Genomic DNA, 16,000 nt, shown 5'->3' on the forward strand with positions numbered 1-16,000 from the left:
AAAAAAAAAAAAAAAAAAGAAAATATTTGAGGAAAAAATTAAAATACTACAAATAAAACAGTATAACTATTTATACAGCATTGACATTGCATTAAGTTACATAAGTAATCTAGAGATGATTAAAATATATGAAAGGAGGGCTGGGTGTGGTGGCTCACGCCTGTAATCCCAGCACTTCGTGAGGCCGAGATGGGTGGATCACCTGAAGTCAGAAGTTCGAGACCAGCCTGGCTAACATGGTGAAACCCTGTCTCTACTAAAAATACAAAAATTAGCTGGGTGTGGTGGCAGACGCCTGAAATTCCAGCCACTTGGGAGGCTGAGGCAGGAGAATCACTTGAAACCGGGAAGCAGAGGATGCAGTGAGCCGAGATTGCGCCTCCACACTCCAGCCTGGTTAACAGAGTGAGACTCCATCTCGAAGAAAAAAAAAAAAAAAAAAAAAGAAAGAAAAAAAAATTATATGGGAGAATGTACATAGGTTATATGCAAATACTATGCCATTTAACGTGTCCTGGCGGTGTGTGGTGGTTCATGCTTATAATCCCAGCAATTTGGGAGGCTAGGCGGGTGGTTCACTTGAGGTCAAGAGTTTGAGACCAGACTGGCCAACAAGGTGAAACCCCATCTCTATAAAAAATACAAAAATTAGCTAGGCATGTAATCCCAGCTACTCAGGAGGCTGAGACATGAAAATTGGTTGAACCCAGGAGGTGGAGGTTGCAGTGAGCCAAGATTGTGCTGCTGCGCTCCAGGCTGAGTGACAGCGATTCTGTCTCTAATAATAATAATGAAATGATGATGATGTAAGGGTCCTGAACAGCTGCAGATTTTGGTATAGGGGAGTGTCCTGGAACCAATCCCTCACAGATACTGAGAGATGACTGTACATTTATCTTCTAAGATATCAACTCTAGAATCTGATAAGGGAGAATAAAAACAAGTCTTGGCTGAGTATAGAGGGCTTAAATAGCAGTCAGGAATTCAAACTCCCACAACCCCCAAATTACTGCTTTATGGCAGGGGACATAGGACTTGACTAAAATGTAGGAATTTGACAGAGGAAGGATCATTGGCAGAGTCAAGGACATGGGAAAATCACACTCATGGAATCAAATGTTTAGTGAATAGGGTTCATGCAGGGGAGCAGAAGTGGCCTGAGCAGCCTTTCATCACTGTTAAAATTTTTGTTTGGGCTGGGTGCGGTGGCTCACACTTGTAATCCCAGCAGTCTGGGAGGCCAAGGCAGGCGGATCACCTAAGGTCAGGAGTTCAAGACCAGCCTGACCAACATGGAGAAAACCTTTCCCTACTAAAAATACAAAAATAAAAAATTAGCCAGGCATGGTGGCACATGCCTATAATCCCAGCTACTCAGGAGGCTGAGGCAGGAGAATTACTTGAACCTGGGAGGCAACAAAAGTGAGACAGTCTTACTTTGTCGCCCAGGCTGGAATGCAGTGTCACCATCTTGGCTCACTGCAAACTCCACCTCCCGGGTTCAAATGATTCTCTTGCTTCAGCCTTCTGAGGAGCTGGGACTACAGGCCATGCCACCACACCCAGCTAATTTTCTTTTTTTTTTTCTGAGACGGAGTCTCACTTCGTTGCCCGGGCTGGAGTGCAGCAGTGAGATCTCAGCTCACTGCAACCTCCACCTCCCAGGTTCAAGTGATTCTCCTGCCTCAACCTCCTGAATAGCTGAGATTACAGGTACCCACCACTAAGCTTGGCTAATTTTTGTATTTTTTGTAGAGATGGGGTTTCACCACGTTGGCCAGGCTTGTCTTGAACTCCTGGCCTCAGGTGATCCACTTGCCTCGGCCTCCCAAAATGCTGGTATTACAGGTGTGAGCCACTGCGCCCAGCCAATTTTTAAATTTTTTGTAGACACGATTTTGGCAGGTTGCCTAAAATGGTTTTGAACTTCTGGGCTCAAGTTATCCTTCTGCCTCAGCTTTCCAAAGCGCTGGGATTACAGGCATGAGCTGCCACGTACAGCCTATGCTAAATCTGTACATCGCTAAGTTTCAGACAGCAAAGTGGGGCTTTGAAAGCTAAACAGTCCAAAGTGATGTAACATGCCAGAAGGTTTTACATAGGTTTAGAAATGGCAAAAACAACTAGAAAATAAATAAAAAGGAAAAAGAAACCAGATATTACAGATGCTTTAAAAAAGAGGTACCAATAGGCTGGGCGCAGTGGCTCATGCCTGTAATCCCAGCACTTTGGGAGGCCAAGGTGGGTAGATCACAAGGTCAGGAGATTGAGACCATCCCGGCTAACACAGTGAAACCCCATCTCTACTAAAAATACAAAAAATTAGCTGCGTGTGGTGGCAGGCGCCTGTAGTCCCAGCTACTCGGGAGGCTGAGGCAGGAGAATGGCGTGAACCTGGGAGGCGGAGCTTGCAGTGAGCCGAGATTGCGCCACTGCACTCCAGCCTGGGTGACAGAGTGAGACTCCATCTCATGAAAAAAAAAAAAAAAAAAAGAGGTACCAATAGGGCCAGGTGTGGTGGCTCACGCCTATAACCCCAGCACTTTGGGAGGCTGAGGCGGGCAGATCATGAGGTCAGGAGATCGAGACCATCCTGGCTAACACAGTGAAACCTTGTCTCTACTAAAATTACAAAAAATTAGCTGGGCGTGGTGGCGCACGCCTGTAGTCACAGCTACTCAGGAGGCTGAGGCAGGAGAATCGCCTGAAACCAGGAGGCGGAGGTTGCAGTGAGCCGAGATCGCATCACTGCACTCCAGCCTGGGTGACAGAGCGAGACTCTGCCTCAGAAAAAAAAAAAGAGGTACCAAAAATAGTAAGGAAGACTATGACACTACCCAAGTGCTTAACTATTAGAGCTGACAACAAAACGAACGTAGACTGACTANCCTGGGTGACAGAGTGAGACTCCATCTCATGAAAGAAAAAAAAAAAAAGAGGTACCAATAGGGCCAGGTGTGGTGGCTCACGCCTATAACCCCAGCACTTTGGGAGGCTGAGGCGGGCAGATCATGAGGTCAGGAGATCGAGACCATCCTGGCTAACACAGTGAAACCTTGTCTCTACTAAAATTACAAAAAATTAGCTGGGCGTGGTGGCGCACGCCTGTAGTCACAGCTACTCAGGAGGCTGAGGCAGGAGAATCGCCTGAAACCAGGAGGCGGAGGTTGCAGTGAGCCGAGATCGCATCACTGCACTCCAGCCTGGGTGACAGAGCGAGACTCTGCCTCAGAAAAAAAAAAAGAGGTACCAAAAATAGTAAGGAAGACTATGACACTACCCAAGTGCTTAACTATTAGAGCTGACAACAAAACGAACGTAGACTGACTAAGGAACAAAGGGGAGGAAAGAATCTACAAGATGACTAGCTTCCCCAGGACTTTCACCATTTCTCAGGTGTTACGGACACTATTTCACTATCTTGTTTTACTAATTCATTGACGAATTAACTCATCGGCAAAGCACAGTGGCTTATGCCTGTAATCCCAGCACTTTGGAAGGCCAAGGAAGGAGGCCCACGAGGTCAAGAGATGGAGACCATCCTGGCCAACATGGTGAAACCCCATCTCTACTAAAAATACAACAAAATTAGCTGGGCATAGTGGCACACGCCTGTAGTCCCAGCTATTCGGGAGGCTCAGGCAGGAGAATTGCTTGAACCCGGGAGGCGGAGGCTACAGTGAGCTGCGATAACGCCACTGCACTCCAGCCCAGGTGACAGAGCGAGACTCCGTCTCAAAAAATAAATAAATAAAAGAATTAACTCATCTCTGAGGAGTTAAAGCTCCAAGAGAATTAAAACACTGCAAGCAAAGAGGCAGAGATTTCAGCAAAAGGGAGGTAGGCTTATTTCTGAGCCCCTTGCAGAAGAGTATAGGCAGACGGCTTTGGACTGACCTAAGCAGGAAGCTAAAGCCATAGGCATCTCACAAGCCCCTTTCCATCCCACCTCAGTTCAGTCAGGATAGCCAGCTGTAAAAGCATGGCTTTGTTGGCTGGGCATGGTGGCTCACACCTGTAATCCCAGCACTTTGGGAGGATGAGGTAGATGAATCACCTGAGGTCGGGAGTTTGAGGCCAGTCTAACCAACACGGAGAAACCCTGTCTCTAAAGCAAGGCCTCTAGAACCACAGTGCCTACATATGAATTCCAGGTCTGCCACTTACCAGGTTTGTGACCCTTCGACAAGTTACATATCTATGCATTAGATTTCTTCCTCACAAAATGGGGGATAACATTACCTGTCTTAGAGGGCTGTTGTGAGGATCCATTAGTTAACATTCAAAATGACTAGAATACATCTGTTAGATAGTACTTACCATCATTCTACCAAGCATTCAACTTAATATGACTAGGTCCTATGGTCAAGGAAGAGATAAACAAGGCTAAATGTATGAGTCATAAGGACAGATGTGAGGGTGAAAAGCCCAGCAGCCAAGTGGAACACTGAAGAAATCAAAGGATAGTACCACCTAGCCTCTAGCATCCTGGGACCACTACTCAGATTTTTTTTCTCTCTCCTTGATAAAAACAAATGAAATTTAAATATTTTGTTTCTGCTAGTGTAACAGGATACTGGCATGAGAATAGGCCAGAAAGCCAAAATGAAGACTGGAATCGTAAGGAACATTGGAAGAGGGCAGAGAAAAGTAACTCCAGGTAAGGGGAGAATTCTGAAAACTATACGAGAAAAAAAAAAAAAAGATGTTATATGTCCTTTATATGTTATGTTATATACCAGAGCCCTAGGAGGTACTGGGTGTTGCTCTACATACAACCACATATGGGGAACACCCATGCTTTAGACAGGTTGCTCGTTCTTTGGGTGGTGAATGCAAAATGGTGCTTCATAAGCTTTACAGTATTATCCTTTGAACTCCAAAAGGGTCTTTCCAACCAAAATTCACTGAGAAATCTGAAGAATACTCCCTCAAGAAGGCAAAAGAGTCCGAATGTCCTCATTCCAGGTCTCCCTTCCCTCCCCAGTAAGGTTTTCTGCCTCCTCCTATTTGCCAGAAGATAAGAGAGATGGCTCAAGGTTGAAAAACACATAACAACTTTCTCAAATGACTTAGATTTAATCATCGGAAGCAAACTAAATGGAAACCTTACAATAGAGAAGAATTACATGTCAGTGTCTTTTGGAAAACTGAGCTGGGACAGAAAGGGACTGGGAGCTGTCCCCCAACCTGATCCCTTCTGAACAAAGACGTCCACAGTGTTCCTGGCACTCTGGCTCAGGAAAAGGGGAGACTCTGCTGGTTCTGTGCACTGAAGTAGCCTTGCTTAGCGCTCACTCCTGGCCAGCATCAGGAGCCCCGCCTTGCCGGCTCTGGTCATCGCCTTTCTTTTTGTGGCCTGAGACGATGTCATCAATTCGCAGTAGCAGAACTGCCGTCTAGAAGAAAAACCACAGATGCAAAGAGGTCAGTAGAGAAGGAAAGGACACTTTTCTTTCCTTTAGATCTATCACCTAGATCCTACTACAGAACTGCCATTTTGTCTGACATCTACCTTTTCAGTCTTTTATTCTTTTTTGAGATGCAGTTTCCCTCTTGCCACCCAGGCTAGAGTGCAGTGGCATGATCTCAGCTCACTGCAACCTCCGCCTCCCGGGTTCAAGCGATTCTACTACCTCAGCCTCCCAAGTATTTGGGATTACAGGCCCACACCACCATGCCCGGCTAATTTCGTATTTTTAGTAGAGATGGGGTTTCTCCATGTTGGTTAAGCTGGTCTTGAACTCCTGACCTCACGTGATCCACCTGCCTCAGCCTCCCAAAGTGCTGTGATTATAGGCGTGAGCCACCATGTCCCGCCTTTTCAGTCCTGAATGTAAAACGCAGTTCTCAGCCAGGCGCGGTGGCTCACACCTGTAATCCCAGCACTTTGGGAGGCCAAGGCAGGTGGATCACGAGGTCAGGAGTTCGAGACCAACCCGGCCAACATGATGAAACCCTGTCTCTACTAAAAATAGAAAAAATTAGCCAGGTTTGATGGCAGGCACCTATAATCCCAGCTACTTGGGAGGCTGACACAGGAGATTCGCTTGAACCCGGGAGGTGGAGGCTGCAGTGAGCCGAGACCATTCCACGGCACTCCAGCCTGGGCAACAGAGCAAGACTCCATTTCAAAAAAAAAAAGGAAAAAAAATTGCAGTTCTCCCTAAGCAAGTGATACAGCTTGTGCTATGTTATCTTGCTTTTAGTATGAACTAAAGATAATTAGGGATTATCTTAGAATACCTTAGAGGAATATTCTGCCTTCTATACCCCTCCCTTCAAGACTAGACCAGGCTGGGCATGGTGGCTCATGCCTGTAACCCCAGCACTTTGGGAGGCCAAGGTGGGCAGATCACCTGAGGTCAGGAGTTCGAGACAGCCTGGACAACATAGTGAAACCCTATCTCTACTAAAAAATATAAAAATTAGCTGGCAGTGGTGGTGCATGCCTGTAGCCCCAGCTAATTGGGAGGCTGAGGCACAAGAATCGCTTGAACCCGGGAGGCGGAGATTGCAGTGAGCTGAGATTACACCATTGCACTCCAGCCTGGGCGACAGAGTGAGACTGCGTCTCAAAAAAAAAAAAAAAAGAAAAAAAAAATTTAAACAGCATGTACATTCTTAGGGTGTCTTACCTCCACTGCTGTCTTGTAAGTCTGCAGCTTCACAGCCAATGGCTCCCATATGCCCAGTTCCTTCATGTCTACCAAAGTACCTGTCTCACCATTTACACCCCAGGTCTCACAGTTCTCCTGGGTGTGCTTGGCCTGCAATTGAAGCAAGAAGTAAAGGGGAAAATAATCGTTAACAGGAAACATCAGGTAAAAAATGAAATAAAAAATAATGGACTGGTATGGAAGGGATAGGGAAAAATGGCAATGACAGCAAACAAGTCAAAGACTAAAAGGAGAGAAAGATTTCAAGGAATAAACTATAAAGAGAATTTGGATAGCCAGATATGAACCTTCCCCTCAGGGCAAACACAGCTTTCCCTGCTCCATCAAGAGAAAAGCTTGGAGAGGAACTCACCCGAAGAGAGGTAAGTAGACGGATGGTGCTGGCCCCACAGTTCTGGATCAGGGTACGAGGGATGACCTCTAGGGCCTGGGCAACAGCCCTGTACGGCCATTGTTCCACACCAGTCATGGCCTTGGATTTTTCTGTCAAGGCATGGGCCACAGCCATCTCGGAAGCCCCACCCCCTGGCACCAGCTGAGGGTCCAGGAGAACATTGCGACACACCTGCATGGCATCCTGGAGGTTGCGTTCTACTTCCTTGGAGAAGCAAACAGACAGTATGAAGCCAAAGCTTGATGACTCATAAAAAAAATCAGAGGCACCAAAAGGACTTCCTAACTGCCAAAGTTAGTAAACCACCAAGAAGGGCAACTAGAAAAGGTACTTGGAACCCCTGCTGGGCAGGGTAGATTATTTATCTGAGAATATGTAACTCATGACTATAATATAGAGTGGCGGGGAGTGGTATCTGCAAAGGGTTTGGGGGTATCACTCAACCATAGAGTTAGGTCTTTGTCCATTATGCTAGATTAGAGCAATAACCTATCTCGTCCCTTGCTAGTTATCTGGAAATAAACAGCATGTATCTTGCTAGATAAGAGCCAAAACCTATTCCATCCCTTTCTAGTTGTATCTTTTTTTTTTTTTTTTTTTGAGACGGAGTCTCGCTCTGTCACCCGGGCTGGAGTGCTGTGGCCGGATCTCAGCTCACTGCAAGCTTCGCCTCCTGGGTTCACGCCATTCTCCTGCCTCAGCCTCCCGGGTAGCTGGGACTACAGGCGCCGCTACCTCGCCCGGCTAGTTTTTTGTAGTTTTAGTAAAGACGGGGTTTCACCGTGTTAGCCAGGATGGTCTCGATCTCCTGACCTCGTGATCAGCCCGCCTCGGCCTCCCAAAGTGCTGGGATTACAGGCTTGAGCCACCGCGCCCGGCCCCTAGTTGTATCTTTTAGGAGGTTGCATGGTGTTGTACAAACTCTCCCACTTACTAGCTATGTGCCTTTGGGAAAGTTACTTAGCCTCAATGAGGGAAAAAAAAGTAATATTTATAACTTCAACATAAAAAATAAGAAAGCAGTTGTTGCCAGGGAGGAGGAAATGAGATATCTTGTTCAAGGGGTACAGAGTCTCAGTTTTGCAAGACGAAAAAGTTCTGGAGATCTCTTGCACAAGAACATGAATATACTTAACATTACTGAACTGTACAATTAAAATGATTAAGATGGTAAATTTTATGCTTATTACAATTTTAAAAATTTTAAATTATTTAATTAAAAAAAGGAAGCAGAAAAGGAATTTGTGGCTATAAGTCCAAATTAAATAGCTATAAATGGACCACAGAATTATTTCAGGCCCTTTGGGAAACTCTCAAGAAGTCCAGTGATCTATTTCATCTGGTCATACATCCAAGGCTGACTCACCGAGAGAATCTCTTTGCTAGCCCCCCGGAGGAGAATGGTGCAGGCCTTGGGGTCTTTGCACTCAGTGATGAATGTAAAGTATTCATCTCCAATTTTCTTGATTTCCAAGAGGCCTGCTCCTGTTCCAACATCATCTTCTCTCAGTTCCTCTGGTCGGCTGACTATCCGGGCCCCACAGGCTCTATTGGATGGAAAAGATGGGGAGAATCAGATGACTTCAGATACTTTTACCCATTTCCCTAGTCTCTAAGGTCTGTAGTTAGGGATAAGGGCAAAAGTGGATTGCTGGAAACATCACTTAAGAGGTCTTGCCTGTCCGGTGAAAAAGATTTCCAGAGGGACAGGCACAGCGGCTAACACTTGTAATCCCAGTACTTTGGGAGGCCAGGCAGGAGGACTGCTTGAGCCTAGAAATTTGAGACCAGCCTGGGTAATGTAACAAGACTGTCTCTACAAAAAATAAAAAACTAGCTGGGCATAGTGATGCATACCTGTAGCTGCAGCTACTCAGGAGGGTAAGTTGGGGGATCCCTTGAAAACATGATACCAAGGATGCAGTGAGCTGTGACCATGCCATTGCACTCCAGCCTAGATAACAGGGTGGGACCCTATCTAAAAAACAAAAACAAAAACAAAAAAAACCCAAAAAACAAACAAAAAAAAACCACTGAAGCCGTCACTGCAGTTACAGCAGCATTGCAGTTATGCCAGCAGCTGTGAAAACCCTGTGCTTTTTGAGAAATATACCTATTAATCTCATTGAAAATGCAGCTTTTATGTAGGTAAGAACAGCATACCTATATATGCTAATATGATTTGAGAAAACATGAAATCATTATGACACCTCATCAAAAAAGGAAGGTCAAAGATCTAAAGCTGGAGAATTTAATGCCAGCAAAGGATGGTTTGATAATTTTAGAAAGAGGTTTGTTTGGCTTTTAAAATGTCAAGATAACAGGAAACAGCTTCTGGTGACCAAGAAACAGCAGACATGTTCCCAGGGGCTTGGTGGCTCATGCCTGTAATCCCAACACTTTGGAAGGCCAAGCAAGGCGGGTGGATCACTTGAGGTCAGGAGTTTGAGACCAGCCTGGTGAAACCTGTCTCTACTAAAAATACAAGAAAAAATTAGCCAGGTGTCGTGGCACACGCCTGTACTCCCAGCTACTTGGGAGGCTGTGGCAGGAGAATCGCTTGAACCTAGGAAGCAGAGGTTGCGGCGAGCGAGATCGCACCACTGAACTCCAGCCTGGGTGACAGTGACACTCTGTCTCAAAAAAAAAAAGAGAAATAATTGAGGAGAAATGGTACTTGCCTAAATATAATTTTAATGTATAAGAAAGTGACCTAATCAGGAAGACTATGCCACAAATGACATTTATTAGTAAGAAAGAGAAGGGAGCACCAGGATTTTGTGCAAAGGAGTTAGCCCGTCCCTTGGAGGGTCAAGTTTATGTCTTGTGGTTGTACAACCAGGCCTGGACAATAAGAACACTTTTTCTGGATTGCTTCCATCGATGCTTTGTCCTTTAAGTTAGGAAGTACTTTTCCACAAAGGGACTACCTTTTAAAGTGCTTCTGATATTGGACAATGCCCATGGATACCCAGAGCCACATAAGTTCAACACTGAAGACATTCAATACTCTAGACCAGTCAGAGAAAGACCTGTAAGGCTTATTACACATGGTACTTCATGTAAAGAACCGTTGGCTGGGCGTGGTGGCTCATGCCTGTAATCCCAGCATTTGGGAGGCCCAGGCGGGCAGATCACAAGGTCAAGAGATTGAGAGCATCCTGGCCAACATGGTGAAAACCCATCTCTACTAAAAATACAAAAATTAGCTGGGCATGGTGGTGTGCACCTGTAGTCTCAGCTACTCCAGTGGCTGAGGCAGGAGAATTGCTTGAACCCAGGAGGTTACAGTGAGCCAAGATCACACCACTGCACTCCAGCCTGGCGACAGAACAAGACTCTGTCTCAAAAAAATAAAAAATAAAGTCAACATTATGAAACAGAACCCCAACAAAGAGAACATGATGAAAATATGAAAGGATTACACTACTAAAGATACCAGTTGTTATAGAAAAAGCCTTATGAAAGCCATCAAGCCCAAAACAGAAGATTTCTGCAGGAGGAAACTGTGTCCAGATGTTCTACATGACTTTGTAGGATTTATGATAGAGCTAATCAAGGAAATCATGAAAGAGACTGGATGTGGCTAAAAAAATTGGCGTGGTGATGGTGAAGGGTTTCAAGATATGAATCTTGGAGAAATTAAAAAGCTAACAGACAATACACCAGAAGAATTAACAGAAGATGACAAGCCAGGTGCGGTGGCTTACATCTGTAGTCCCAGCACTTTGGGAGGCTGAGGTGGGCAGATCACCTGACGTCGGGAGTTCGAGACCAGCCTGACCAACACGGAGAAACCCCGTTTCTACTAAAAATACAAAATTAGCTGGGCGTAGTGGCTCATGCCTGTAATCCCAGGTACTCGGGAGGCTGAGGCAGGAGAATCGTTTGAATCCGGGAGGCAAGAGGTTGTGGTGAGCTTAGATTGTGCCATTGCACTCCAGCGTGGGCGACAGAGCGAAACTCAGTCTCAAAAACAAAAACAACCAAACAGAAGATGACTTGATGGACACGACTGCTTCCAAACCAGTGCCAGATGATGAGGAAGAGGACGTAGAAGAAGCAGTGCCAGAAAACAAACTGACAATTAGACAATCTGGCAGAAGGCTTCTAATTATTCAAGACTGCTTTTGACTTCTTTTACAATATGGACCCTTCTATGATAGAGGCACTGAAACTGAAACAGTGGAAGAGCAACTGGTACTATACAGAAATATTTTTAGAGAAACGAAAAAGCAAAAGTCAGACAAATTACGATGTATTTTCATTGAGCTACACCGAGTGTGCCTCCTGCCCATCCTGCCTCCCCTTCCACCACTCTTCTGCCTCTGACACCCAAGACAGAAAGACCAGCCCCTATTCTTCCTCCACAGCCTATTCAACATGAAGATGATGATGACCTTTATGATGATCTACTTCCACTTAAGGCATGGTAAATGTGTTATCTCTTCCTTATGATTTTCTTTTTTTGGAGACGGTGTTTCACTCTTGTCACCCAGGCTGGAGTGCAATAGCACCATCTCGGCTCACTGCAACCTCCGCCTCCTTGGTTCAAGCGATTCTCCTGCCTCAGCCTCCTGAGTAGCTGGGATTACAGGCATGCACCACCACACTCAGCTAATTTTTGTATTATTATTAGAGTCGGGGTTTCACCATGTTGGCCAGGTTGGTCTCGGACTCCTGACTTCAGGTGATCCACCTGCCTTGGCCTCCCGAAGTGCTGGGATTACAGGCATGAGCCTGTAATAAAAAAATAACATTTTATTTTCTCTAGCTTACTTTATTGAAATGAATACAGTATATAACACATATGATGTACAAAATATGTGATAGTTAATTGTGTTATTGGTAAGGGTTCAGGTCAACAGTCAGCTATTAGGAGTAGGGGAGTCAAAAAATTATACATGGATTTTCAACTCCTTAGGGGCTGATTCCCCTAACCCCCAAGTTGTTCAAGGGTCAACTGTACACCTAAGGCAACTAGTCATCACTACTATAACCAGATATAGTTGAATTCAAAATATACTATGTGGTTACTATAATTTGGACAAATTAGTTCTCATGCATATCTAACATGTACATATTTCAACTAGAGAATTAGAATGTGCAAAAAAGAAAAAAAATTAACATGTCTATACTATATAATGGTAATACCTAGATATAACCCATCCTGTACGGCCCAGTTGAGTCTCCAGGCCAATAATAGGACTGTATCAAAGATGCAAAGGTCAAGCAAGGAGGAAGGCGAATAAGCATGTAAGTATAGTCGGCCCTCTATATCCGCAGGTCCCGCATCCAGATTCCACCAACCAAGCATCGATAATATGGCAGGGGGGTGGGGTGGGGGGATGGACAATAATACAACAGCAAAAATAATATAAATTTTAAAGACAATACAGTATAGCAACTATTTATATAGCATTTACGTTATATTAGGCATTATAAGCAATCTAAAGGTGATTTAAAGTGTAAAGAAGGATGCGTATAGGTTATACACAAATACCATGCCATTTTATATAAGGATTAAGCATCCAAACTTTAGTATTCAAGGGGGGATCCCAGAACCAATGCCCCGTGGATATCAAGGGATGACTGCATACGTCTGACCCATGTTTAATGAATATAGGACTAATTGCTTATTTGTCACTCCCTCCAACTCATGGGCATGTGAAGTCAACATGTGTATGCATGTTAATACCCTTTAGGGTATAAAGGTATAAAATATGATTTGGATCTGTGCTATATTATGTTGGGGTACATTTGTCAGCTTTTTAATAAATTAGTATTAAAAATGAATGAACTTTGCTGGGCATGAACTTTGCTGTACATGCCAATAGTTCCAGGTACTGGGAAGGCTGATAACAGGATGACCGCTTGAGCCCAGGAATTTGAGACAGGCCTAGCTAATACAGCAAGACCTCGTCTATTAAAAAGAATGGTCTCTGAGCACAGACATCAGTGCAGAAGTAGTGAATGCAATCTAGAGTTGCATAAACAGCAGCTAAGGATGTAGTTGAGGAAACTGATGGTTCTGCTATAATCCAGGCCACTTAAAACAGGCTATTCTGGAAATATTCATTCAAAAATCATCATAATGACATTAAAGAAAAACCTCTTTGATAGGCAGTTATTTAGAAATGTAATGGACACCCACCAAGGTAGCAATTACAGATGTCTAAGCACAAGCTGCTCACTAATGGTTAGGGGCAGCACAGATGAGACTCATGCAGTAAATAACCGTTGGACTAGAGGACTTCTGAAGAGGGCAGGCAGCTAAGCCAAGGTTATTTCCACCTGTTACTGGATCCTTTATTAAACCTTTTCAGGTAATGATGACTATGTTATGCAACTACAAAAAGGAAACAAACGGGAAGAAAAGTCTTATTTTTACCTGGCCTACTCACCTAGCGATGCGATTATTGTCTGTCTTCCGGACTCTGCGGATGGCTGTGATATTGGCCCGCATGAGGTAGTGCTGAGCTAAATCTACAAATCCAAGAGTACAGATGTCAAACTGGGTTCTGAACTGGTTTTATAATCAAAGTACTCTAACCCCTGCCAAACATGAGGGGAAAAAACAAATCACCCACCCTCGTCTACCTCAAAGGTAGGCTGGAAAAATTAAAAGTCCCACCTGAGATGCCCTTTTCGGTGATGACCACATCGGGTTTCAGTTGGATAATGTCCTCACAGAGCTGCTGGATGTACTCTTCTTCCATTTGGAGAATTCGGGTGAAGTCTTCCTCTCGTGTAATCTCAATGTCAGTCTGTGTGGTAAAGGAAAGACACGATTTTAAAATCCCTGGACTGGTGAAGCTCTGAGGGTCATACTATACTCCCTCCACCCACGTCTCCCACGTATCTCAGAGTCAGAATTATGTTAAAGCCATGACCTCTATACCTCTGTAAGCCAATTTAGCTCTAGTTATATCATTATAAAACAACCAGAACTGAAAGTCACACAGCAATTAGTGTTGAGTTTGGCCTTTCTAAGATCTCTGACCACCCAGTCCAATCCTACATCTGTCCTGGCAATGTGCATGAAAATTCCAGGCCTTAATTCTTCCCACTAACTGATTCTTGTTCTTTCCAAATGTGATGGAGCCTTGTGAGCCTCCTGCACCCTAGATTTTTTTTTTTTTTTTTTGAGACAGGTCTGTCGCTCAGGCTGGAGTTCACTGGTGTGATCACAGCTCCCTGCACCCTTGACCTTCTGGGTTCAGGCAATCCTCTTGCCTCAGCCTCCTTAGTGGTGGGGACTACAGGCATGTGCCACTACGCCCAGTTAATTTTTTTAAATACAGACAGTATTCGCCATGTTGCCTAGGCTGGTCTTGAACTCCTGGGCTCAAGTCATCCACCCACCTTAGCCTCCCAAAGTGCTAGGATTATAAGTGTGAGCCACTGCATCCAGCTGAAATTCTCCTTTAGTACTTCAAAGCTGAATTAACTCCTACCTTATGTTCCCCTGGTACATTAGGAAAGGTCGCATGATAGTATAAAACAAGCCAAACATGACCAGGTTCAAATCTTGATTTTGGCCAATACCAGCTGTATTCCTTGAGCAATTAACCTAACTTGTCTGAGCTTCAGATCCCTCATCTGTAAAATGGAATCAATACCAACTAAAGGATTGTTCTAAGAGTCAGTGTACACTATGCACCCAGAAGGCATACAATAAACATACCTTTTATTTCTGTTGTTCATATTTGTAGTCAGATTCTTGCATCTACTTTAAGGAACAAGGCCAAGAACCTTACCTGGCTTTCTCCTTTCTTGTATTCCAGAGAAGAATCCAGAAGCACAATGCGAGGGTTCTTGATATAGCGCCGCATGCGTGGATGGGTCACATCCTTGTTAATCATGACTCCACGCAAGACACAGGAGTCTTCAATGATGCCCCCAGGTATCTGAACAAAAGACAACTGCACTTTATAATCCACAATCAAGAGACAATTTCTTAATTTCCTTCCCAGATGTTCATCTTTCCCAAATAGCCACTGTTTCAGGTTTCTAAAGTTCCTTTCTTTGATGAAGTTCAAAAATATGGTTGGAATCACGTTTTTTCCCCCACTAGGAAATACACCAATTTTAGACCATGACACTCAACTTGAAGGTCAGCTGAGACCCATAGAAATTCAATGACTTGACAAAAGACTTAGAGGGGCTTATGAGTCAGGCACAGTGGCTCACACCTAAAATCCCAGCTACTCAAGAGGCTCAGACAGAAGGATCCCTCGAGGCTGGGAGTTCGAGACCAGCCTGGGCAACACATTGAGACCCAATTACTATTTAAATAAATAAGGGCTTAGGTCTCTCCAATTAAAACAAAACAAAACAAAACAAAACAAAACCAAACCAAACCAATGCTGCCAGAGAATTTTAGGCTTGGGGCTCCATCTACTGGCCACAAGCTATACTACTAAACTTTTTGATCTTAATGAAATTTAGTAGAGGAGAGAAAGCTTTCTGGGCTTACCATTATAGTAGTACTATATAATAAAGCCCTTGTTAAGCTTATATCCTGATCAAATGACTGATGTATGCAAATACACAAGCATGGAGACACCAATAAGCCTGTCCCTTGTCCTTATAAACCTTGTGTAGGGATAGCAGTGAAGGTAACAACAAAATTGTTTCAGGAAATTCCAACTTGGTAGCCTCTTTAGGTTTTTGTTTCCAGGCAGCAAGTATAGTTCTTTCCAGTTTTTTTTTCTTTTTTTTTTTTTTTTTTGAGACGGAGTCTTGCTATGTTGCCCAGGCTAGAGTGCAGTGGCGCAATCTCAGCTCACTGCAAGCTCCGCCTCCCGGGTTTACGCCATTCTCCTGCCTCAGCCTCCAGAGTAGCTAGGACTACAGGCTCCCACTACCACGTCTGGCTGATTTTTTTTTTTTTTTTTTTTTTTTTTTTTTTGAGACAGAGTCT

The 16,000-nt window shown here is 44.3% G+C and overlaps 1 protein-coding gene across 2 annotated transcripts in view; it reads right to left on the reverse strand.

Annotated features, from left to right (window-relative positions):
- Positions 1-5,063: 5,063 nt before the first annotated feature.
- The window catches only part of CCT3 (chaperonin containing TCP1 subunit 3), a 26,474-nt gene continuing 15,537 nt past the window's right edge, over positions 5,064-16,000 (reverse strand). For both annotated transcript variants that reach the window (XM_017852459.1, XM_017852460.1), the window contains exons 7-13: positions 14,835-14,984; positions 13,709-13,841; positions 13,479-13,560; positions 8,441-8,621; positions 7,033-7,278; positions 6,639-6,770; positions 5,064-5,399 (exon numbers count right to left, since the gene is read on the reverse strand). In XM_017852459.1, coding sequence (XP_017707948.1) covers positions 5,295-5,399; positions 6,639-6,770; positions 7,033-7,278; positions 8,441-8,621; positions 13,479-13,560; positions 13,709-13,841; positions 14,835-14,984 — 1,029 coding nt within the window. In that variant the 3' untranslated portion in view covers positions 5,064-5,294. The remainder of the gene's footprint in view (positions 5,400-6,638; positions 6,771-7,032; positions 7,279-8,440; positions 8,622-13,478; positions 13,561-13,708; positions 13,842-14,834; positions 14,985-16,000) is intronic.

Source organism: Rhinopithecus bieti, unplaced genomic scaffold (assembly GCF_001698545.2).
Source record: "Rhinopithecus bieti isolate Rb0 unplaced genomic scaffold, ASM169854v2 scaffold_33937, whole genome shotgun sequence".
NCBI lineage: Eukaryota > Metazoa > Chordata > Mammalia > Primates > Cercopithecidae > Rhinopithecus > Rhinopithecus bieti.